The sequence below is a fragment of the Notolabrus celidotus genome, chromosome 22, assembly GCF_009762535.1.
Source record: "Notolabrus celidotus isolate fNotCel1 chromosome 22, fNotCel1.pri, whole genome shotgun sequence".
Lineage (NCBI taxonomy): Eukaryota > Metazoa > Chordata > Actinopteri > Labriformes > Labridae > Notolabrus > Notolabrus celidotus.
The window spans coordinates 7,474,476-7,499,518 of record NC_048293.1 but is presented as its reverse complement, the minus strand read 5'-3'; the positions used below and the strand labels follow the sequence as shown (position 1 = coordinate 7,499,518).

The following is a 25,043-nucleotide window of genomic DNA, read 5'->3' as shown; positions in this document are numbered from 1 at the left end:
TAATAATATTATTAAGGGTGGAAAGCAATTCAAAGTAATGGGTTCACACTTAAGGCACAGAATAAAATGTGTCAACATCACATACATTAAAGGAAGACTGTCTAGTGTTATATATGTGCTTTAAACCAGCTGATCTGTGTCAGAGCTGAGACATGTTGTTGCCTATACTCATTGACCTCACTTCAGCAGAGCCCTCAACAGATGCTGTTGATGTGGAATAGGCATGCATTTTCATACACACCAGGTGCTGGTTGTCATCATGCATAATCAGATTCAGGCTGGCTTACAGCACAGTTGGACAACAGTCTGGCATTAAAGAGTCACTGTGTTTCAACAGAAACGTTATGAAAGAACAGTTAGCACAGTGGGTTATTTTAACTTTCTTACCCCCCAGCAGTTTGGACTGACAGTTGACAAACTCTGGTTTCCGTACTGAGCTGTAGCGTTGGCAGGTGTGGTAGAGAATCTGAATGAAGGTGCACTTCTCTCCCGCTGATCCAGCGACCCACTGGTCAAAAGCGTTTTCAAATGTCAGGTCGAACTCTGGACTGTCCTTGGAGAGGACAGCAGAAAGAAAGAGATGGGTAAAGACGAATACTTTGTTACGCAACAATCAATCAAGCTTTATTTATATAGCACCTTTCATACAAATCAAATGCAACACAAAGTGCTTTACAGTGATTGAAAACAAAAAAGAAGCAGAAATAAAACAATGGCAAGACATATTAGAGAAGAAGAAGAAGAAGAAGAAGAAGAAGAAGAAGAAGAAGAAGAAGAAGAAGAAGAAGAAGAAGAAGAAGAAGAAGAAGAAGAAGAAGAAGAAGAAGAAGAAGAAGAAGAAGAAGAAGAAGAAGAAGAAGAAGAAGAAGAAGAAGAAGAAGAAGAAGAAGAAGAAGAAGAAGAAGAAGAAGAAGAAGAAGAAGAAGAAGAAGAAGAAGAAGAAGAAGAAGAAGAATTGAAAAGAAAACTAAGGCTAAAAATATAAATAAAACTGAGTAGATAAATAAAATAAATGAATGAATAAATACAAATAGAATAAGATAACAGTTAAAATGACTAAAATAATAAAGCAACATTTAAATCAATATTACAGTAAAAGGTAAGTAATACAATTGCTAAAATGTAAAGTGATTTCAGCTCACTTCTTTTCCTTACTTAAAGAAATAGCAGAAATAAAAAAGATAAAAGTTACATACTTTGTTTGGGTCAATGCCGTTGACCTGCCGTAGCTGGTCAATTGTCCAATGTGATCTTTTCATGAAGGCAGTAGATCCTTGGAACTGCTTCACCTTGGTAATAGATAAATGGGATGGTTTCTTATTTGTCACTGTGGAAACAAAAACACAAGAAAAAACACTTGATAAGACAGCTGCAGCAGTTATTTTATATATCAATATAACATTTAAGTTTGAGTATTACATTTTTGTGGAACTTCTAGCTATGATAATGATGAAGTGACAAAGTTTGTGTACACAGTTAAGGCCACAAGACGAGCCAACATGCAGTGCATATTAAATATAAGAGCCGAGCAGATGTGGGCGGCAGAAACAAAGTGGTCTGTTGGCAATTGATATTTCACCCTTGGAGCCAACAGTAACATAAACACTGATAGAATTTCCTATAATAAAACACAATGAAGGGGCACACATGAAATTGGCCTTTACATTTATTCTGAATGTGTGAGTAACAACTCTACATACAGTATAAGAGTTCAGGCTTCAAAACTACATAGAGAACATTTTCCACACTGTTGGTTTGAAGAACACAAACACTTGCTTAAATTGTTCCTGTCAAAATATAAATTGCTCTGTATTTTTACACTTTGCTGAACACAACTAATTTCTCTCCTACTGCAGTGTTGGCTAAATCAAAGCAGGTAACAAATAACACTACATCTAGCCATCAACAACTCACAAATAAATACTGGACATAATGACAAGACAATCAAACAAGAACATTGGGCTTTGGCTTGAACTATTAGGTACCACAGAGTTTTATCAGCAGGTGCAATTACAACCATGCTCTGGTGGTTTCTAACACTTTAACAATTGGGGGGGAAGGGGACGGCTGCTGCTAGGTGATTCTTTGGGGAATGTTTGAAGTACTCAGATATGATACATTAAGAGGATGTTAGAAAAGTAATGCATTGTAATGAACTGTATATGATTATGATGTAGGGATGCACGATATTATCGGCACATCATCGGTATCGGCCGATATTGGCTTAAAATTGAACTATTGGACTAGGCCAAAATGCCGATATAATTAACAGATAAAATAATGGGCTTCTGCACACATGTTTGAAAATAAATTTGAATTTAAGCAGCAGTCTGTAAGGTACACGTAGCTGACTAATTTAGGCACATTTACTGTCAAAGAGTAAACCATTTTATTTAATTTGGGTTTAAGTACAGTTGTGCAGTTGCACTTTTCACATGTTCCCTGTGAACAGAGTTTAGGTTTACTGACTATGTCAAATGTGAAATTGGCCAAATTTGCCCTGGTTGTGGGTTTTGTTATGATTGTCTCAGGTAGAACATCATCCAAGTTTTAAGTAGGATGTATTTTTTTATGTTAATTTGGTTTGAAAGCAATTGTTATAAATAAATATGCAGTTTTTCTTATTTTGCAAAAGAAATGAATATTACATAACAAATGTGATAAGAGTATCACCAAATGGTATTGGTATTGGCAATCAGCTAAATGAGTTGCAAAATATCGGCATATCGGATATCAAAAAATCCAATACCGTGCATCCCTATTATGAAGTTATGGTCATTTAAGATGCAAAAAACAAAACAGTCTAGCCCGGTTTATACAGGCAAAACTCTGGTAAATTCCCAGATTTTAGCTGATTTGAGCTGCATGTGTGAATGGCCGAAAATGTTCTTCTTAACTTTAGTTGGTGGTGGTCTGGAATATTTACCATCTTTCTCCTTTGACATCTTTCACACTGAGCAAAGTTATGCTGCTTTATTCTCTATACAGCTCGTCCAAGTTGTCAGTATGTTGTCTACTGTTGTGTTTGGCTGGTGGAAATGTCTTTACACATGATGTTTGTGCATTAAACAGAAAAAGACACCTATATAGAAAATTCCTTCTGCTCCTGACTTCACGTCCCCCTTCCCCAACAAACTCAATCAAACAGAATATTTCAATTTTTGATAAGTCTGTCCAACAGAGATAATCTCTTGCTGTGGGATGCATGTGTGAACATCATGTTCCTGAAATCATGTCTTGAAATTATCAAGAAAATGTCAGGACATGTGTGAATGGGGACTCTGACTTCATCTCCTGTCCAATGACATCATTTTGTCCTCATCTTGGCCCCGGCAGCATTACAGTACCCTCACCTCTATTCACATTGATATCTTTGTTTAAACTGCTGAAATCGTGCGTGCGTGTGCGTGCGTGCGTGCGTGCGTGCGTGCGTGCGTGCGGATACTGGAACCATTTGTACTTCTGAGGAAACAGACGCATGTAATGCTTTTCTAACCCCTGCAGCCGACCTCTGTTTCCACTCTCCCAAATTTGCCATTGTGTCTTCTCTGAAAGGAGGGTAATGTTTTGGTCACTTTCACTCTGTACCCTGTTTTCTACTTGCGTTCCTGCTTGTTGCCATGTTACTGAACATTCTGACTTTTGCTCAGGTTTGTTCTGAGAAAGATTCACCACACCTTGGTCTGGAAATGATTTTGAAAACAAAGTCAGAGCTGAGTGTTATATCAGGTGATATGTTCAGTAAGTACACCTCCCTTGAGAGGAGGGATGTTATGTGTATCCATTTAGACAGCTGCAGTTAATACTAGAGGTCCAGGGTGGATCAGACGGACGGATACAACGCAGGCAGACATGCTGTCATTTCTTTCAAATCTTGGTCTTTAAACTTATTTTTAATCAAACAGACGGCCACAGCCACGACAAACAGATAAAGTGAGTGATTGGATCTGTTTGGGGTCACAGAGGAGGTTAATAAAAGCCTCAAAAAGCAGAACATTTCATAAAGAGGATGACAGCTTGATGTAATGAACAACTGTGTTGAAAGCTTGAAGTTTAGAAACTCAGGTCATCCAATTCACAGCAGGAATAACGCGTCTCTGGGCTACATTCGCTGCAGATGATAGACTTGAGCACAAAACCACTATTTTCCCTTAACTGATAAAGAAGAAATTGAGTTTTATTGCTCTCCCTTGGTCAGTTGAAGATCGGTAGCTGAGAGCTAAAAAGAAGAATGGGAGTTTAACCTGTAACTGTCTTCCTCTGAAAGACACCAGCAATTCCTCCATCATAGCTAGCCAGAAACACACTGTGGAAATGATGTCTTTTCAGTGACAGTGAGGTTTTTTGGTTTATTTATTTTTTCAACTACACAACATAGCTTGGTCAAAATAATGTCACATAAGGCGTTCTTCGAATAGAGGAACTTTACCCCTGAACTAGGGACTTTACCCCAAAACTAGGGACTTTACCCCGGAACTAAGTGCGTTTCAACCGGTGGACCCAGGGTCTAAATTTAGATCAGGGGTAGATAATCTTCCTCCTAAAAAGCCCCTGCTAGGGGGGTGGTACTTTTCAAAGATCCCGGGGCTTTTGGGGGCCTGCAATGCTGAACGTGTCTGATTGGTAGATTAACCGCAGTGTTTTTATTCCACCCGCCGTCCACAATAACATCACGGACATCTGTGATTCACTTGATTTCTCTTTCTTTCATTTGTTCTATCTTTTTTGTATGTGTGCGTACTTTTCAAAAAAAGAAGATGCCTAGATATTGTTGATTTAGCAGCTTGTAACAGTAGTCTTCTCTCAGCCCATCGCAAATGTGTCTCTCTCTGTGTTAGGGTTTTAAAAGTGACCCTGTAAACTGGAGACCTTTACACAGCTGTTGAAACACAGTGGGAGTTTTAAGATTCAATATCCTCATCAGATAAGTATTTAATGATCGTCCAAAGACGTTTGTGAGGGATGCTTTAAAAACTATTTTAAAGCCGTGTTGCAACGTCTTTGCTACTCGCGCTCATCTCCTCTGAAGTGTTGATATGCTAACTATTGTGTTGCTCATAATGATACCTGCCTGTCCGTCTGCTTCTATGGTGTCATCTGTGATGAATGGCATTCGTCTTTGTTTTACTGCCCTCCACTGGTCTGGTGGTGTAGTGCATTTACTTCTTTTTTCTTCATATGTCACTGGCCTGATTTACACAATCTACCATGGACTTCAGCCCGCGGATGAAACACAGACAACAATGGGGGGCACAGAACCTTTTAGTTCAGGGTAAAGTAGTTCTGGGGGCTAAAAGACCCCGGAATTCTTGGTCAAAATGCACTTATATTAGCAATTTAAACCAGCTTTCACACAGCTCAATGCAAACTTTGCCTTGAACATTTACAGTGGTGGTTGTGGCCCATGGGCAAATCTGAACCACGAACCTTGGCCGCATGTCGTTCCCATTCTCTCTTCCTAGTTTCTTACTCCACTGTCCTATCCTCCTGCATGCTGCGTCTTTTTTATTTACTGTGACTCCAAGCAGAAACATAAGTCACACTACAGGGGAAGTGACATAAAAGAAGAATTACAATAGTTTTACAATCTCCTGCACCATGCGTCGACGTCACTGCTCAAGGTTGTAAATTTTATGCTGACAGCAGATTGCACAACACAAAAGATGAAAAGAAGCAATCATGTTTATGAATGGATGCAACCCCCGAGCACATGAGGCTTTGACTGACACTTCCCTGTATTAACATGCTCACTGTCACATCTCAAGCTCTGTAGTGAGCCTGCTTTTGAAAACAATCACACTGTCTGCAGGATTAGCATAACAGTTTCATTACGCTGGGGCATCATCCAACATGAGAAATGCATACTGAATGATCCTTCGCTTGCGTTAGGAGGAATATTTACTATATGTTTGGTTATAATCTGGTGGCACTGTTTGGCTATTTATCTTTCAGACATCATACCGAGACCTGACCTCTTGAAAGCACAGCTGAACATGTGAAAGGAAGATTTTGTCTCAAGGCCATGCAGCTTCATCCTCAACGCATCAGCACAGAGGTCTTAATCAAACTGTCAGATGCCTTTGAGCCTCTCAAATCAATTTAATATTCAGGTGTTGACTCCCACCTCGCCTGAGCTCTTCCCCTGCATATTAAACCGTTACTGAAAGTTAGAGAAGCTGGCTTTATTGAAACAGCAATCAAGGACGAGCCTGTGAGAAAATGTTTACTTAAGTGCTTCAACTGAAATGAAACCTCAAGCGGATTGAGTGCTACGGTGAGTGTGTTTGGAGAAGTACCCCCAGAACAAAATAATGACTGATGCACTGCTTTTGGGGGGGTTTCATTTTGGAGCTTCGTTTTTTTGGAGATGATGGAAGATTTGTTAGATGTTAGGGCAGAAATATGTGTTTGTGATATCAATTTGACTGGTTTGTGTGCAGATTTGTGAGCAATAAAGAAACTTTTCTTTTACAGTTCTAATTAATTCATGTGCCGGAACCTGAGAACCTTCAACTTATTAAATTCAATACTTTGTTCATCATGTCCTTCATTCAAGAAGGTATCTATCTATAATTTTTTTCTGCCACAAGGTATCACCATTCCTGATTCAAACAGTAAGTGTTTTGCTGACCTAAAGGCCGATTTATACTTCTGCGTTAAATCAACGGCGTACCCTACGCCGGGGGTCCGCGTAGCTCCCGTACCTACGCCAAGGCCTACGCACGTAGCTGACGCGCACCTCCTCCAAAATGTAACTCCCCATAGAGCCGACGCGGACCGCAAGCTCTGTGATTGGTCCGCTCGGCGGCTTTGTCTTTCCCCCATTTACAACACTTCCGGGATTCCGGACATCGGCCGCACATCGGCCGTGTATTTCATCTCCTCCTCTCTATTCTTCATGTAATCATGTCTGTATGATAAACAGCAACATGTAGATTAACATAACACGCTCTGAATCTCTGTGGAAAAGTAAACAGAGATCGTAGCGGGACCGGAAGCAGCTGGCCAGCTATCAGAGAGACCGCACTGCCCTCAGGCGTTTCGGCGGAGAATTGCTACGCGACACAGACACACCGACGCACAAGTATGTGGGGCTCATGTCCGCGTCAGCCCCTGCTGCGTAGGGGAGACGCAGAAGTATGAATCAGCCTTAAGCCTGGTGTATCCTTCTGCGTTTAATTGACACTGTGGCCAATGGTGTAGGATTCTGCCTAGCCCTTTCCTGACGTAAAAGCCTATGTGTGTAGCCTGAAAACACCTCCTCCACAATGTAAATGCGTCGAAACCATAGATTGCATAAGATATGGACGTAGTATCAGTGACGTCACTCATCTGTTTCTGAAGCGCTGTTTTAAGGCCAATCGTCGGCGGCAGCCATATTGCTGCTGTCGAGCGATTGTGAGGTAAAGAGGCGGGCTTTGAGCCTCCTAGCCAACAGCTACAGTGTTCCCTCTGTCAATCAAGTCAGCTGTGGCTCTCATTGGAAAACTCTTAATCTCAATATCTCTGAAATTGCTGCGTTAGAAAAAAATTCACCCCCCCCCCCCTACAGTGAGTGCCAATCGAGAAAAGAGCTATCCAGACTACACTCCTCTTTTGTACCAGGCTGTAAACATGTTTATTTCTGCTGTAAAGATCGTCTTTTCTGAATTGGTGTGTATGTGGTTTTCGGTACTTCCGGAGCCAGCCTCAAGTGGATCCTTGATGAACTGCAGTTTTTAGCACTTCCGCACTGGACTCATATTTTTACACCGGAGGTTGCAGCTTGGTCGAAATGGGGCACCGTTGGCCTAGCGGTCTAAGCGCGCACTCCATATAAAATTGGCTCCATCAAATATGAAAGTGCATTTAACTCACCTCCCTGATTCAGCTAACATTTACAAAGCAAACACTGATATTGCGATCACACCCTTAACACATTGTTACAGCATAATAAACCTCACAGGAATGAGCAAACAGCACTGGCTACATAATATATAATATCTAGAAACAAGGAAAGTCTACAGAAAGGATGCCAGAGCCATTGTTTCCATTTGGGCTGTCAGAGGAAGGCCACGCTGGGGTTCCTTTCTCATGCTCTGATGGTGACACGCTCTCACTTCCTCCAGTGGATCAGTCCCTTGTTTTGTTTGGCCAAGTGCAAACGCTGCGACTGAGGGGAAACTCATACTGTACACAAACCGCTAACATTACATAGGAAACATTCTCAGGATCGGCTTTCTCTCAAGGCAATATTATCAAAACTGTGATTGTTGGGAGGAAAATGTGAGCTCCATAAAAAAGCAATGATAACACAAATGATGATGTGAGAAGTGTGCAGGCTGTTGGGTATTATTGCACAGAAACATAGGTGTAAATGTTGAATACAACACTATGAAAACTAATATAATCCAAGACAGCTAATGCCCATGCTTATGTTGTAAAACTGGAGTTTGCCCAAGACAGCATGAAAGAAAACAGAGTAAGAAGAAGGACCACCAGTATAGGCATAACATTAATAACTCATTTCCTTATGTAATACAACTAAATCCTTGTGTCAACATTGATGCTTCCCGAAAGTCTCCATCCACCAGCCAGAAATATGATAAGCATCAGGACTTTGGGCCATCTAAGAGACAATATGAAAATCCCAAACCACAGAATAACAAGAGCTCACATCAGATATGGAAGATAATGTGTAAATGTACGGTCAGGGAGGCTCCATGCGCTCCAGAATATATTCCAAAAGCCACACACCAAGAGACAGTGGAGGAACGTATTCGCAGGTTATAAGCATGGAGGATTACAGAGAGCACACATTACCATGCTCAGACTGCACAGCATGCACAATCATCAATAAGGAGCAAGTATTTCAGGGATGGCAGAAAATCTGTCTTGCAGTCTTCATATGACTAATATAAGTTCTCATGTAGGTGGCAGTTTTCATAGCTCAGTCAGAGTGTCGACTGTCACTGACAGCTGTAAACCTACTGTTTTGACACAAACCCTGTGGTTAATAATGTCATGTTTAACACCTAGACTGTATAAATAATGGACTTGGTATCCATGACATCACCCATCTGTTTCTGAAGCGCTGTTTTGAGGCCAATCGTCGGCGGCAGCCATATTGAATATGCTTAAAGCTGCTGTTGGTAGGAATGGTGTAAAAAAAAAGTACCTTTTTCTGCTGGGTTTGGAGAAAAGGTCATAATACCCATCGGTACTCATCGGTAAGTGAAGTCATTTGAGATTATGATGAAATTTCTGTGTTTTCCAATTCCTTTGTATCAAGCAATGTTATTATTCCCCTCTTTCACGTTATCATGGACCAATCAGAGCTACTCCCCGACCGTCTGTAGCCCTGATTGGTTGGGAAGTCACTTCTTACTCATAGAACACGCAAAACGATATTTTGTGGGCGGGGTTAAGGGAGCAGATAGGGGAGGGGTAGTGTTAACATTCAAAATCTCTCTCCAAACTGATGTTATATCACGACTATCGACAGCAGCTTTGAGTAAACCTAACTGCTGTCGAGCGAGCGAGTGTCAGGTAAAATTTCAGTCTCCTAGCCAACAGCTACAGTGTTCCCGCCGGTCAATCAAGTCAGCTGTGCCTCTCATAATGGAAAACTCGTAATGACAAAATTATTTTTGCTGTAATAATCTACGTTTTTGAATTTGTGTGTTTGTGGTTTCTGGTACTTCCAGCCAGCCTCAAGTACACACTTCTTCATTGGCTTCATAGCGGCCGGATGTTGCAGCTTGGTGTAACTCCACAAATAAGTTGCAATTGTGCATAAACAACAAATAACCAGAAAATAATAACAACAAGACAGTTATGTCATCCTTATTGTGAGCTTAAATCAGTTACAGATGCTTTGCAGGAGGAGTTCTAGTTACAGACAGCAACTTTTATATGCAGTTGTTTTCATATCTGCTGTAACTACTTAAAAAAAGCTTAAAAGGCTAATGAGATGGGCTTAAGTTTGGTGTTACCATTGAACCACTATTACTGCTCCTTAAAATATGAAATCCTGATAATGATGTGCAGCTACACTTATTTAGTCATCAAGAAAAGGAGTGATAACCTTGGTCACATTTCATTTTTGCTGCCAAATAGCCTTTTTGTTTGTGTTTGTTTGTTTTTTTGGGTGTTTGTGCATATTACATCTCCAGAGTAAAGTTTAAGGACACAAGTTAAGCCAAGTCAGTATTTTAATGTGAGTTTGTCTTCAATCATTTGACTCCAATCTGTTCTACCTCAAAGAAACCTTTCACAGCCTTTATTTTAGCCAGGTGGGCTAAGAATCTCTTGACAAATCAGACCTCTTCAGTTAGCAGTCAATTGGCTTCATGCTCTGACAATAAGCAGGCACGGTTGTCATGGGAATCTCATTTGCAAGGCATAAAAGACACCTGAGAAGCAGGAGCTGGCACCTGGCAAGGTTCATTCAGGGACAGAGAGCTGGGACGGTTCAGATTGACTCCAAGCTGGTTCCACGTAAACAGAAAGTCAAAGTCATTTGGAAACTATTGAGACAGTCAGAAATACTAATGGACAAAGTGCTTGGCAACAAAGGATGTGCACTGTTTGTTTGACTTGGATGAGCGCCAGATATGACCTAAAGGGATAGATGATATGTGTATGGAAAATGAAAGGGGTGAATCCCGAAGAATCATTATCAGTCTCATGCAATAAATGATTAGAATGGTTGGAAAGAAAAGTTCAAAGCTCAGATCATGCTGTTTAAAGACAAAGAGAGGATCAGGTAACTTAAAACAAATGATACATTATGTCACTTTTCATGATGTCCATATGAAAACAACATTTGGGAGTCATCTTTGGCAACATTTTTAGCTTATAAGAAAAACAAAGATCCCGTTAGAGTTCAAGTCATTAGGAGACAGATTCTGACAATGCTATCATCTGAGGCTCAGGGTTTCGTTCACACTTTATTTCACACTTAGAACAAAACTTGATTCACACCACTGAAAAAAAGAGGTGTTGTTGAGTTTACACAGTATTTGAAGATGTTTCTCAAGTCTGAGAAGTACTCCTAGGGGAACTTTTTGAGCTGCAGGAGGTAGATTTATTTGATGCATATCAGTACATCCTAAAATGTTGTACTTATTAATGAAAACAAAAAATGATGCACATTGTAATTTTACTTTTTTTTTCAATGCAATTATAAACTGTTGTAGAAAAAGGAGAAAAGTAGATTTCATGTTTGTTACTTGTTTGACACGTTTTCAGATGCAGTTGAAAAATGTAATCATGTCAAAATGTCACTTAAACAGAATTTTTTATTCCAACTAACTGATGAGACAAAAACGATGAAAACACACAGAAAACAGTCAAAATTAAACACAATATATTCAACGCAGCTTAACTTTGTATCACAAAGTCTCACACAGGGTAAAAAATGTCAAATTGGTCAGCTGAATGTTGCTAATGTTTGTAAAGCTAGCCACCACCAGTTAGGACTGGGCGATAAATCGATAATGATAATTATCATGCTAAACATTTTCTCAATATAAATATAACAAATGTTTGATACAAATTTGATATATGTAAACCTGTAATTACACCCCCAAACCACTAGAAAGGAAGGGGGCGCTAATGTGCCTTAAATGATAGTTGCCACCCAACATTAGACCGAAGAAGAAGACGGCATTGAACAACCAATCATGTTGCAGGGTGATAGGTGGGCGGGGCCTAAAAATGTTAGGAGCTGAATGTAAACACAGCTGAAAGGAGCACTTTAGAAAAACTCAAAACCTACCAGCGCAAAGCAGAGTCCTTAGTCTGACCCCGTGTTAACTCAGTGTTAACTGTTAACTAATACACTTAATTAAAATATACTTTCAGATGAGATAATAAGATAATGATTTGATATATATAATGATAATATTGATATCGACTGATATGAAAAATGTTATCTTAATAACATCTTTTTCAATATTGCCCAGCTCTACCATCGGTCTTTGGTTTTCCATGCAAGTTAATGTCAACATGCCTGTGCTGGTTACACATTGCTAGTGTTTATATACCAGTTTAATCAGACCCAGGCAACATACAAGTTTCTCAAAATATCGAAATACTGCCAAACAAGTCTGCGCTACGAGTTGCCATCTGTCTGTGAGATTTATAACATTATGGCAGTAGCTGGACCTGGCTAGTGGCAGGTGGCTGCATTACAGCTTAGACAGAACATTTGACAACCATTCAGGTCCTACAATTTATTGTATTATTTATTTCATAGTAATTCTGGTGCCGACTAGCATGTGTGACCACGTTTAATCATGTAGTCAACGAGACGTGCACATCCATACGGTCAGTATTATCAAGAATATATGCGTGTTATAAGCACTCCTCAGTTTGTCCTTTATTTAGAGGTAGATTAAGATGAGTTATGAAGCCATTGCACTCATCCAGTGTTTCTTCAGTTACATTGTCGTTTTTTTTGTAAATCACACTCTGTTCATGCTGTTCTGTTTGTCCCGGTTTGTTTCTTCATACAATGATTGTTTTGCACTATTTTGGAGTTAATTAGTTGAATATGTGATCGTGGGGGGTACCTTCTTGAAAAAGTTTGGTGCATAATATAACTTTTATGACCTAGTTTCTAGGGGTAAAAACAGCATCTTTAAATGACAGCAAGGAAACCATCTTGAAAGGTAAGTGTTTGAGCGATGTGCCTTAAAGGGTGAATTTTGCTGCTTGTTTTCGGAGCTATCGTCTGAGGCCATGTCTAATACTTCTCTCTCCGTCCTACTCTGTGATTACAGGTCTATTTTAAAGCTGCCCTCGCTCTGCCTGAGCTTGAACACATTGTAATCTTCAGACAGAAGCTGTCCCTGGAATGAAACACATCACTGTCTAGACTGGCAACAACACATGACAAAAGCCTTTGCAGTGTATTCATGGGTTTGAAAACAGTGACTGCTGTGTGCATGCCTCCTCAGGCGAGGATGGTGTCCAAGCAGTGGCAAGGCACTAATAGTGAGAGGGAGTACATATATCACAAGGAATAATAGCTATAGAAAAGAGATCAGCTCTGTTCTGCCCCTGAGAGGGACGAGTTTCTCACACAGATACAGAAACAGATAGAGACATAATTGGATTTACAGCAACAGTACATTTATTAAAGACTAACAAAACAAGTTTAAAATCTAAGTTACTATAAAGCTTGTTACTGAGGGGTGCACATTAATCCTTAATGTTGAATATCTCATTTCAAGAGAGGTTTCTTTTAATCAGCAAGAAGCAGCCAGTCTCAATCAAACCTTCTAAACCAAACCACAGTGAAATCCAGTAATCTGCAGCTTAATGATAATTGAGTGAGAAATAAGAAAGGAAAAGTTCCTCATGAAGATGTTTGCCTAATGCCACGTTGGAGAGTGTTTGAATTGTGATTTCATTTGTTGTAATTTTTATTTCATTTAGTGACTAATAACCCCTGAAAACAACAATCTTACACCACAGCCAAAAGCTGTAAACGCTCACAGTGTGAAAATACAAGCAGTACTGCTAATGGCAGTTTAAATGAATCAAAAACAAGGAGGTTAATAATTATAGCTGGTAAGGAAATGCCACTTCCCATTAAATACAACAGAAATTGCATGTTTATATTCAATTAACCTCCCTTTGACTGACATGGCCTTGTTATAACCGCATGTTCACATCATTTTCAAACCATATGTTGAGAATTAGAACCTGTTTGTGTCTTTGACGAGCTAAAACCAAAGTCACTCCTTTCATCAGAGCTCCTTTAGTGTGTAAGAACTCAAAACCCAAACGAGCCTTTAAAGACATGGCTGTCTTTTGCCTCCAGTAACGTCTGTTATCCATCCAATTATAACACTCACCCAAGGACAACACATTAAAAGGATTGTGGAGGCTTGACAAATCATGTGCGTCAGCCATCCAGAATGAAAACTCTCATTTGATGCACCAGAGCGTCTTTAAGTTCAGTTCAAATTAAAGTAACTCAGAACTGTTTTAATTAGATAAAGGAGGCTCAAGTAAAGTCATTAGAATATTACTTTTTATTTTCTCCTACAAATAGTTAATAGAGTGCCAAATATGTATGTAAGAAATTAAGTTAATCAATGTATTCCTTTTACTTTGCTTGTCAACATGACATCCTGTCATTTAAAACACTATATACAAGTTTTAAAAAATCCTGTACGCATAATAAAATCAATGTAATCTAAAAGAATTTATTGAAATTAGTGCTGCACAGTTAATCTAACTGCAATCACAATCGTGATGTGGGAATTTGCAACATAAATACACAAAAAGCTGCTATTTGTGATTTAAATTGTTGTATAGATGTGTCTGTAAATGTTACAACCTCTCCTCCGATTGTGTGTTCCAGCACACAGAGCACAGAGCAATCAAAAGTGATGCCAATGAGCAGTTCAGCCAACCCTGAAAATGTATGTGAATAAAATTTCTATATGTATTTACTCAATATTTAAATGTTTTAAATTCAGAAATACTAATTCAAAACTATCAATAATCACTGCATGTTCCTTGATAACCAAGTAAGTAGATCATTAAATATATTGCAATCTCAAATCGCAATATTGTGCAATATCATTGACAACGCACAATTTCTCTCTCTCTTTTCATCTCCGCTATCCTCTTTCCAACCTCAACTCGGTCGAGGCAGTTGGCTGTCTAACATGAGTCTGGTTCTTATCGAGGTTTCTGCCTGTTAAAGGAGGTTTTTCCTTGCTGCTGTAACTTGCTAAATGCTTCAAAGTTGGGTCTTTGTTAATAGTTTAGCAGAGTACGGTCTAAACCTGCTCTGTTTGTAAAAGCGTCTTGAGATAACGTCTGTTGTGATTTGGCGCTGTATGTATAAATAAAGATTGATTGAATGATTGATTTCACTAGATCGTTCAGCATTAAGTTAAATGTGATTTAGATTTTTAGTTTCTCCATTGATCAGTATCTTGTCTTCTGTTGAGATCACTGATACTCCAAACTTCACTTGGTTCTGATCAAAACTGTAATGTTAGCGACTGAGCTTCACTTTGGTTATGAGCTGAGAAGTTGATTGATAATGATATAGAGGGCAAAATAACAAGAAAAGAAGAGCTGGTAGGGTAAACTACGAGGCGGCTGCCTCTGCCTGATTTCATAACCCACGGCCTTCATCGGAATTTGACGGTTGTTTTCATGAAGATCAATGTGTTGTCCTACTCACAGTCAAGTCAAATTGTTTTGTAAAATTGTCTTTCAGCTGTTTCTAATGTTGTATTGATTTAACTGGTACAGTTCATTTAAATAATACAGGCTTTTGTGTGAGATTGTTCTTTCTTCAATTAAACAATTATTCAAATTTAAAAAATAAGTCTCTTGTGTAAAATTTTTGGTCAAACAGGTGTGCTTGTGTGTGCAAGAAGGCTACCATCTTAGCTACATTTGGAGCCAGTAGAAACAATGTTGAAAAACACATGGATCATTGTAGGGTTCAAACCAACGACTGGATAAACAATGGACGTAGTATCCGTGATGTCACCCATCTGTTTCTGAAGCATTGTTTTGAAGCCAATTGTCGGCGGGAGCCATATTGCTGCTGTCGAGCGATTGTGACGTAAAGAGGCGGGGTTTGAGCTTCCTAGCCAACAGCTACAGTGTTCCCGCCTGTCAATCAAGTCAGCTGTGCCTCTCATTGGAAGACTTGCAATCTCAATATCTTTGAAATTACTGCATTATGAAAAAATTCACTCCCCGAACAGTGTGTGCCGATCGAGAAAAGAGACTACATTCGTCTTTTGTACCAGGCTGTAAACATGTTTATTTCTGATTTAAAGATCGGCTTTTTTGAATTTGTGTAAGTGGTTTCCAGTACTTCCTCGATGAACTGCAGTTTTTAGCACTTCCGCATTGGACTCATATTTTTAGACCGGAGGTTGCCGCTTGGTTCAAACCCCCCTGTAGTTATTAAAGCCACAGTACTATCTAAAAACAATCTCTCCAAGTAACACAATCACTTCTCAGTAATACATAAACTGCAACAACTTCAGGTGCATACAAATGTAGGATTGTTTTTCCTTATGTCAAATGATATATGGTTATAGATCTTCACCATGTCAGTTAGATTACATTAAATGACTATAGGGGCCAAGCAATACATCTTAGAATCACATAAAGGCAAACCAAGGGAAAACATCACCATCTAATACAGAGGCAAAGAAACCAATCACACTTTCCACAGTGGCGGGTCAATGTTTCCTGCTCGAGTGAGCATCCAGGGAGGAACCACACGGTCTCCAGTGAGGCCTGTATTCCACATTAGGGCCCTCTAAGCTCGTTCATCAACCCATGCTCCATGGACCACTTAATAACAAAGCTATTCTACTAGGCCACAGCCCACATAGTAGACATTCCTCTAGAGCCAGAGTCCGCAGATACAAGGAAATATTTAATTACACTGGAGCACTGACCTGAGGCTTCCCCCCTACTGTGATGCTATATGATGGATTTAACACACATCAACCTACTGGGGCTCCCTGTAGGCCATGTAAAAGTCAAACTGATTGGATTCCTGATTGAATAACTCCACCAGGCTTGAAGATGAAATCACATCTTTTTTTATTTGCTGGCATTTCTTGTTTTCTATAATCAACTTAATTGGCTGAGGAAATTTAAAAAAGCAAAGAGGTGGCGTTGGGTCAATTGGCACTGAAATCCCTCAGCTCTGTGTGAAAAGAGATAAAGCACATTCAGAACTTTCTGCATGAGCCAGAAGTCTGGTGATTGTTAATACATAAAGACCTCATAGCAACCCTATCTGGATATTATCAAGCGAAGTTTGAGTCGGGACTTCAAACAGCCAAAACAAAGTGCATTCCTCAACACTTACTTCTTCAGGATGACCTAAACTGATGTGCCTGCAACAGATATCCTTCAAGTGAAAACAACCTCCGTGTCAAACCTGGGTTACTCACGGAGCATTAGAGAGGAATGGTAAGTGACAAGCTGTTTGTAGGACCAGAGATGGATGGCACATTTGGATCAATTATATGTGTTGCTTTTCCTGGTAGTATCCCTGTCTCCCCTTAATGCTGAAATGACATTCACACTGCTACTGGTCCAAACTGAATCAAACTTCCTGTAATTTATCCTGATCTCCTCCATCACTGGTGCTCACTTTAGACATAGGAGAGCATTCATCTTTTGTTTGGGTGGGCTGGCTTTTAGTTCTTTGATGTTGGCAAATGAGGAATTTAACCTATCACCATAACATTTTTCCTATTTCTGATATTGTTCACAGCCATTACTGAAAGGTCTGTCGGAGTTGGGATTGCTTGCTGGTGAGTCATTCCATTGAATTTTTACCTTCATCCCTGAAAAGTGAAATCAAATGATAAATCAAAGCGATGCAGTTCAGGCTAGTTTCCAGATCGCATTTCCAGGTCCATCTGTTCTCTCTTAGACAAGGTTTAGTGAAGCAATGTCTGGATCTAATATGGACTGAGTCGCACTGAGATTGAGATGACTAACAGGAACTGGCAGCTAACTATCTGTCAGAATGTTTTTAATGCAGTGTTTCCCACAGAGTGACCATCTTTGAACTGCTTACCTTGCTACCCATCAGTTCTCTTTTCCTCACACCTCTACTCTCACCATGCTCAGCACCTTGGCTTCCCCTTTCCCTTTCTGTTGCTCTCTGCTCTGTTGCACTGTTGATTACTTTTATCAGCAGTATGTTTTACAAGGCTCAGTTTAAAATTCAATCCAGGTTGTAGAAAACTTAACCCATGATTCAGGTTAGTGGAGGAGGCTTGTTGTTAAGTATCAAATTAATGACATAGACACCAACCAGCTGGACTTCAAATCTTTGAAAACCGCAGCATAAAAGCATCCATATTCATCATAAGAAGTTGCACCTTGAGGATTATATTTATATGAGGGATACCAGAGGAGGTCTCTCTCTCTCTGTATAGTGTCTCTGACACAGGACTTCCACCAGATCTGTGTCCAGCCCTTCTCCGATCAGCTACAGTCCGGCTCCGCACTCTCTCGTCAGTCAACACCCACTGGCTGCATTTTCAAAATGCAGCACGGAGCAGGATGGCCGTACAGCTGGAGTCACGTGACCGAGGTTTTCCCGCGGTAATCACTGAATAAACGAGTATCCGACTCCTCTCCATTCATGTTGTCTTAATCGTCCTCTGAAAACCTCTGACCTGTTGACTCCAGGTCTGGCTCCGCTCATCATGACGGTTTGTTGTTGTAGTTCAGTGAAATACGATCTAGTGACAACACAGGATGTTTTATTCTGAAAATTAACCAGATGTTTTCATTTTGTTTTGGTGCCTGACTTCCTGTCCCGCTCGATCTGCTTCGTGCAGATTGATGCGTCATGCTCCTGCATCCGACAAAAAACAGAAGTCTTGAGTATCTGATCCGTTGCGTTCTGGCGTGCCGGATCAGAGACGCAGCCGGAACGCAACGGAGCAGATCCAGTGGGAGTTAACACATTGACTAGAATAGAAAACGATCAGATCTGGTGCCGTGACGAATCGGAGACGGACCCGATACAGATCTGGTGGAGTTTTGCTGCGAGGAGAGTCCTGGAGAAGAAAGCGAGGGGTAATTGCTGCTTATTTGAGCCACCCCAGATTGCAATCTTGTTTATACTTTCCATGGCAGCCCAGTATGTGGAATGAAGAAAAGGCATTTATAATAATAACATAGATTATAAAACTCACATCAAACATCCAACAATTCATGCTGCTTGAAGAGTTTCACAAAGGTTTAGATAAGAAGACAAAGTGTCACTGTAAAGGCTCTGATAGGTGCATTAAGAGAGACATTTCAAGGACTGCAGCAGATTTTTTTTTTTTCTCAAAGCATCATGTCGTACTATGGCAGAGTGCTTTGTCCCCTCATCTTTGATACATTTTATACTTTTCATAAGATAAACGCTAAAAAAAGTCTGTCGTTTCTGTTTCAAAGGAAATGTTGCATAAAAGGGGAAAACATTTCTTGTTATGTATTGAAACACCTAGTTACATCCTTTTGTTTGTGGAGTCTGTTTTACATCATGTGTGTTTTGTATTGAGGATTAGTTGCACGGTGTGATCATAATTCATACCACACTGTATTCAGACAGACTGAAACCACCTGAAATGCTTGCAGAGGATTACAGAGTGAGGTCAATACATCACATGGATTTAATACACTTCCACACAGTAGAGAATCTAATCTATATGAAATCTTTTGCTTCCATTAAACTTGTTGCCTTTGTTGGGTTAGGACCTCTGCTCCATATGCAGAAGGGGAGACTATCACAATCTTAATGGTTATAAATGACCTTCAGCTCATCCCCTGTGGTACAAGATCACATGGCAACTTAAAAGCTATGAGCTGACAGTTTAAGATTTTGACTAATGTAAAGTTTCAGGCTGCATGAATGATGTGATGTCACCAAAGAGGGATGGGTGGTAAAGAGCACTCATTAATCTCCCTCATGGGGGATAAGTGAAATGAGGACTCCGCTGCTAAAGCCTCATTGAGCAATCCAGACGATCGAGTGATCAAGGTTATGGAGAAAGTGAAGTGTTTACTCCTTAAAGAAGAACATCAAAGCCCTGGAGTTATTATAAGAGCCTTTGTTTCATTACAAACACCCAGATGATAACTTCTAACTGTAGCTACATATCTTAAAATATAAATCTGGTACAAAAGGTGTAATTTTATTGCTCAAACTGGACAGATGTTTCCCTCATAGCAGCCTTGTATTTGCCACATTCACTATAGCAAAGTAGAAGATAAAGATAACATGAATTGGTCTCAGATTGGATGGGATGGTGACGGATGTGGGCATTTATGATAGCCAATGTTTTAACAACATTGATTTATCCTATTTATTTAGTTATCTATTTATTTCTTGCATTTGTCTGATCTGTTTAAAACCAATTTTTGATTTTGCTTTCTACCCTTATTTATTTTATTAATACTATTGTATTGATTTTATTTTATTTTTTAAGTATTTTTTTTTTATGCTTATGCCTTTGGTTATTTTAAAAATCTCTTCTGTTTTCTGTCTCTGTTCTTTTGTGAAGCACTTTGGGCTGCATGCTTGTATACATGATGGTGCGACAAAAATGCAGAGTTGAGTTGAGACAGATGTGGGCATTTAAAGAGACTGCAAAACACATGTGCCAAGGTGAACTGGAAGTTGAAGGATTGTTTTGAAGGTGATTTTTTTGTTGTATTAAAATGTAGTCAGTGGTGGGTGGTTTACCAAAAGCTTCAGGTTCAAAAGATTTGCTTAATTTACCATGTTATAAACTATCTACAACACTGTATTTGCCTTTTATGTTATTGCTAATTGATTAGTCCTTTTCACATAAACATTTAAAGTGCCGCTGTTGACTTTTCAAATTGTAAATGGCACTGCACCCTCCTATTTAATTGACCTGGTGGACCCATATGTTCCTGCTCGGGCCCTTCGCTCTCAGGGGACTGGCCTTCTAAGTGTCCCTAAGGTCCAAAAGAAGACTGTTCGTGAGTGGGCTTTGTAAAGCACTTTGATTGAAAGCACTAAATAAAATTGTTATTATTTGGTTGGAGCAGGGGAGGGACAGAGGATGAATACTTCAACAACAGCTCATGAGAAAAAACAAAGAGAGGGTAATATGGACACAGAGCTCTGTCTTTGTATAACTTGAATATTTCTGATAAAGTTTATGATTGCTGTCACAGTGTGTCTGAAGAGCGTTTGCAGGCTGGGGATTGAATCTATGACCAAACATTACAAAGAGATCTAAAAGGAAGACATGAGAGTGACTGAGACCTGTCAAGTCTCTGTATTGATTCGTGTATGTTGTGATTTGGCGTAATTAAAGGAGAGAGCATTCAGTTGGTAAAAGGAAAGATTAGAAGGTAGGAAATATTGGAAAAGCTCAAAAATGTAAACAAAAACAAACCTGAAAACCAGATCAATAATATTCTTTTAGTGTCCAATTATTTCTTTTTGTTTGCTCTTTGAATGTCCACTCGATGTTACATTGGTTTCTCAGTCTAGCTACTCATTAAGAACAAGATACATGGCTGATGCTTGAATAACAGAATTTCCAACACATCCTTTAGAAAGTTTACAGAAAGCACCAAGAGAAAGAATGATGTTGTTCTTTCTTATTTGGGCTCAACTCACATATTTAAAATAAAGTCCTGAGTAAACACAAGTTCATTTTCACCTTGGTAGGCAGATAAGAATACTACTTTCAATCCTGCATGTCTGAAATAGACGTACGAAGCATAAAGTCAACAGGGAAACCAGCTTTAAAACAACAGCTTGGACAAAATCCTGTCAGCATCTTGGAGGTACAGATGTTAAGTTGTCATAAAACAAGGCTAACATGTTTTGTTCTGTATATTCAGCTGGGAAAGGATCTGTTGGAAGGCAGCTGGCACCCCTACTCATCTTTGAGCTCAGCCACACACATCCCAGATCAATCTCTGTGCACAGAAATGGAAGTGATATTAATCTGTACATCTGACTGAGTTTGAGGGCAAACACAAAGTCAGAGCTGTCCTGTAATGAGCCGTGAGTTGAGCTGAAGCCCGTCTCTGATGGATCAGAAGGAGTAAAGTGTCATTGAAGAGCTCAGATAGCTACTTTGTCTGGAACATATGGGAAAAGTTTCATTTGTTCGATCAGTCAGCGAGTTCCCATCTGTTCTTGCCATGAAAGATGTTCCATGTAGCAGGAAAACAGCTGGGGGTTGAGAGAGAGATAACAAACTATGATATCATTCTTCCTTTCCTTCCGCTTTTAGCAGAAAATGAGAGCGTCAGTTCTTCCTTCACTTCATCTTGCATAACTCACTAACAACTGAGATGAGCCAAACTTTAAAGTTAAAATGTAAGCAGCTGCTTTGACGTCATCTTCTACTTACGCCTAAATGAGTGAATATCCAGCAGACACACATTTTCCTGGAAGTGTATGTGTGTGTGTGTTCTTTGCATCTAACAGTACTCCGTGTGTTCTGATTGTGCCGTCAGGAAGCCTGGAGGGGTGCGAAGCCATGCCCTTAATGTGAAATACCAGAGCAGAGCCCACCCAGTGTCTGACAGAGGAAGTCTCTGCAGTAGACCACCAGAGTCTCTGCAGGCTGCTGTCACCTGGCTGCTAAGCCACACAGCTGCCTGGAGAGAGTGAGATGCCAAAGTGCCAGTCCACATCCTGTCTAACCTTTAAATCCTGATGAACACGAAACTTCAAGTTGTCCGATCGCCTGGTGTTGGCCTTAACGCCTGCTAGGAATAAGTTATGTGTGGGGAAATAAATGTAGTGCAGCAGGTCTGTCAAGTGCAACTTATATGACACAAGCAACATAGAAACTTTGTGATTATTTTGAAAAGTCTGGACCCAATTCAGCTCTATGACTTACCAGTTGTATGTCCTGTATAAGCATCAACCTCCCGTCTAAAAATATGAGTACAATGAGGAAGTGCTAAAAACCGCAGTTCATCAAGGATCCGCTTGAGGCTGGCTCCGGAAGTACTGGAAACCACATACACACCAAAAAACTCAAAAAAGACGATCTTTACAGTAGAAATAAACATGTTTACAGCCTGGTACAAAAGACGACCGAGTCTGGATAGCTCATTTCTCGATCGGCACACACTGTACAGGGGGTTAATTTTTTTCGAAAGCAGCAATTTCAAAGATATTGAGATTACGAGTCTTCCAATGAGAGGCACAGCTGACTTGATTGACAGGCGACAACACGGTAGCTGTTGGCTAGGAGGCTCAAAGCCCTCCTCTTTACGTCACAATCGCTCAACAGCAGCAATATGGCTCCCGCTGACGATTGGCCTCAAAACAGCGCTTCAGAAACAGATGGGTGACGTCACAGATACTACATCCATATTTTATACCGTCTATGGTCTTGTATCATGCAGTATCTGCTAGACTTCCTCCAAATAAACAGTCGGCACAACTCAGTGAGCATCAGGTAGCGATCTTTAATGAGAATATGCTTTAGACCATCAAAAAACAACCCTTAAGGTAGGTCTCTGTTGCTGAGAGATTCATTTCTATATATCTCTGACTGAAGAGCCTAGTGGCCACAATTAACAGTTTAAAATATGCAAACCTAAAGAGTTAAATTAAATTTATAATCATTAAAAAACTGGCAGATCTCCGGTTCAATTTTTGAAGACCAGGTTTTCCTTCACTTTCATGACAGATATTCTTTACAACGCTCTCAATCTCGCCGATATTTCCCCAGCTGCTGCATTCAAATTAAAAAGAAAATTGGAAAGCATTTCACCCAGCCTCTTATCACTCATTTTTGCAGGGCCCTACTGTCCGGTAAATCCATGCACCTCAGGGTTTCAGGATTCTTGCATTTTTCAGATTAGGCGGAAGGATTACAAGTTGAGAAAATTCTTCAAACTCGAAAGCTTGTAGAACTGTTTCCAAATCCCTCAGCTTATCTAAGAAATGCATTGTCACCTTGCTCAAAACAAGGTTGTTTTCCTCCTGTGTGAGAAGTTGTCATTGTGAAGATAAATGCTTTTCAACCTGACAGCAACAAGAGGTAACTGAGCAATCCATAATAGATGTGCGCCTCACACAGTTGGACTGACGGCTTTGTGGTCTGAGAGGAAAGGCGGACTGAGATAAGAATTAGATTGAAATGAGGAAGCGCAGTAAAAGGTGTGGATTGTTTGGTGAGTCTTTGTTAGTTATGTACAATTGTTCCAGAACATTGTAACATTTGCAAATGTGCTTAAAAGAAAAGTTGATGCGTTAATGTACTCATTAGGTGATCAGAGACACAGTTGCTTGGGTGTTAAAGTTTTCAGATTGCATTTTGTGCTTAAACTGAACCCCATACTGTAGTATCTCACATGCTTGGCCATGCTCTGGGTCTGTGATTATCGTTCTCAGCGGTAGCCCGAGAGAGGTGTGAGGTGGTGGGAGGGAAGCATATGGTGTTTTGGGTGTCCCGGTGAGGCACGCACCAGGCACAAACTTCCCTACAGGAAGTGTTGTAGATACAGAGAAGGACTCCAGCTGCTACTCTGGGTGACCTTCATTACCACAATTAACATGCACGCCACTCACAGGTTCGGCTAGGCTGGGGTGGAGACTGCACTGTAAGCATGGGTGGAGATGATGAGGGGAAAAGGAAGTTAAGAAAAACGTCCAAGATATTGGCCAACAAAAACTAGAAACTAATTAAAGGACAAAGGTAGAGCTGGGCGATAATGAAAATGATGTTATCACAATCAAATATGTCAGTCAATGTCGATAATATCACGATAAAATCAAATCATTTTGTTTTGGTCCTGAGTGAAACCATCATTTCTGACAGTGCTAACAGGAAGCAGGTCTTTTGTGTAAGATGCTATTTTTGTGAAGTTTTAGTTTACATTCTTACCTTTCCTAGGTTGAGGTTATTTGCATAATTTGGTTTAAATTTACAACAAAAATATATCAAATTGTAAACTGTGTATCAGTTTAGTAGAGTATGGTTTTGAGTTGTGCTCTCCCCTTTAAAATACTAAGGGTTACCGGCAGAGTGATGTTGTTACCCATAGTGCATTGAATGCCTCACAGTTATTCCATGTTAAGTTGTACTATGGTTGCGGTGAACATTTAAGGTATTAGAAATGCACAGCAGAAGTTGTCTCCGTGCTCTTCATTTACCTACATCCTGAAAGTTTATTTAATGAAGTGTATTAAGTTAAAAGTTAACATAGTGTCAGACTAACGACTCTGCTTTGAGCTGCTAAGTTTTCGCTGTCGCTCATTTCAGCTGTGTTTACATTCCGCTCCAAACGACTTTAAGCCCCGCCTACCTCTCACCCTGCGACATTAATAATAATAATACCTAAGTTTTATATAGCGCTTTTTCAATAACTCAAAGACGCTTTACAAGAGAGACGATAAATAAATACAATAAAGACATATAAGACAAGCAGACTACAAGGGAAGAGGTGGAATAATTAATGTGTGGGGAATGCCTGTTTGAAAAGATAAGTTTTTAACTGTTTCTTAAATGAATGAAGTGAGTCAGAAG

General features: G+C 39.9%; 1 protein-coding gene across 4 annotated transcripts in view; it reads right to left on the bottom strand.

Moving 5' to 3' along the window:
* stxbp6 (syntaxin binding protein 6 (amisyn)) overlaps positions 1-25,043 on the bottom strand; it is a 149,170-nt gene that overhangs the window by 83,918 nt on the left and 40,209 nt on the right. For all 4 annotated transcript variants that reach the window (XM_034675267.1, XM_034675268.1, XM_034675270.1 and 1 more), the window contains exons 3-4: positions 1,197-1,327; positions 388-553 (exon numbers count right to left, since the gene is read on the bottom strand). In XM_034675267.1, coding sequence (XP_034531158.1) covers positions 388-553; positions 1,197-1,327 — 297 coding nt within the window. The remainder of the gene's footprint in view (positions 1-387; positions 554-1,196; positions 1,328-25,043) is intronic.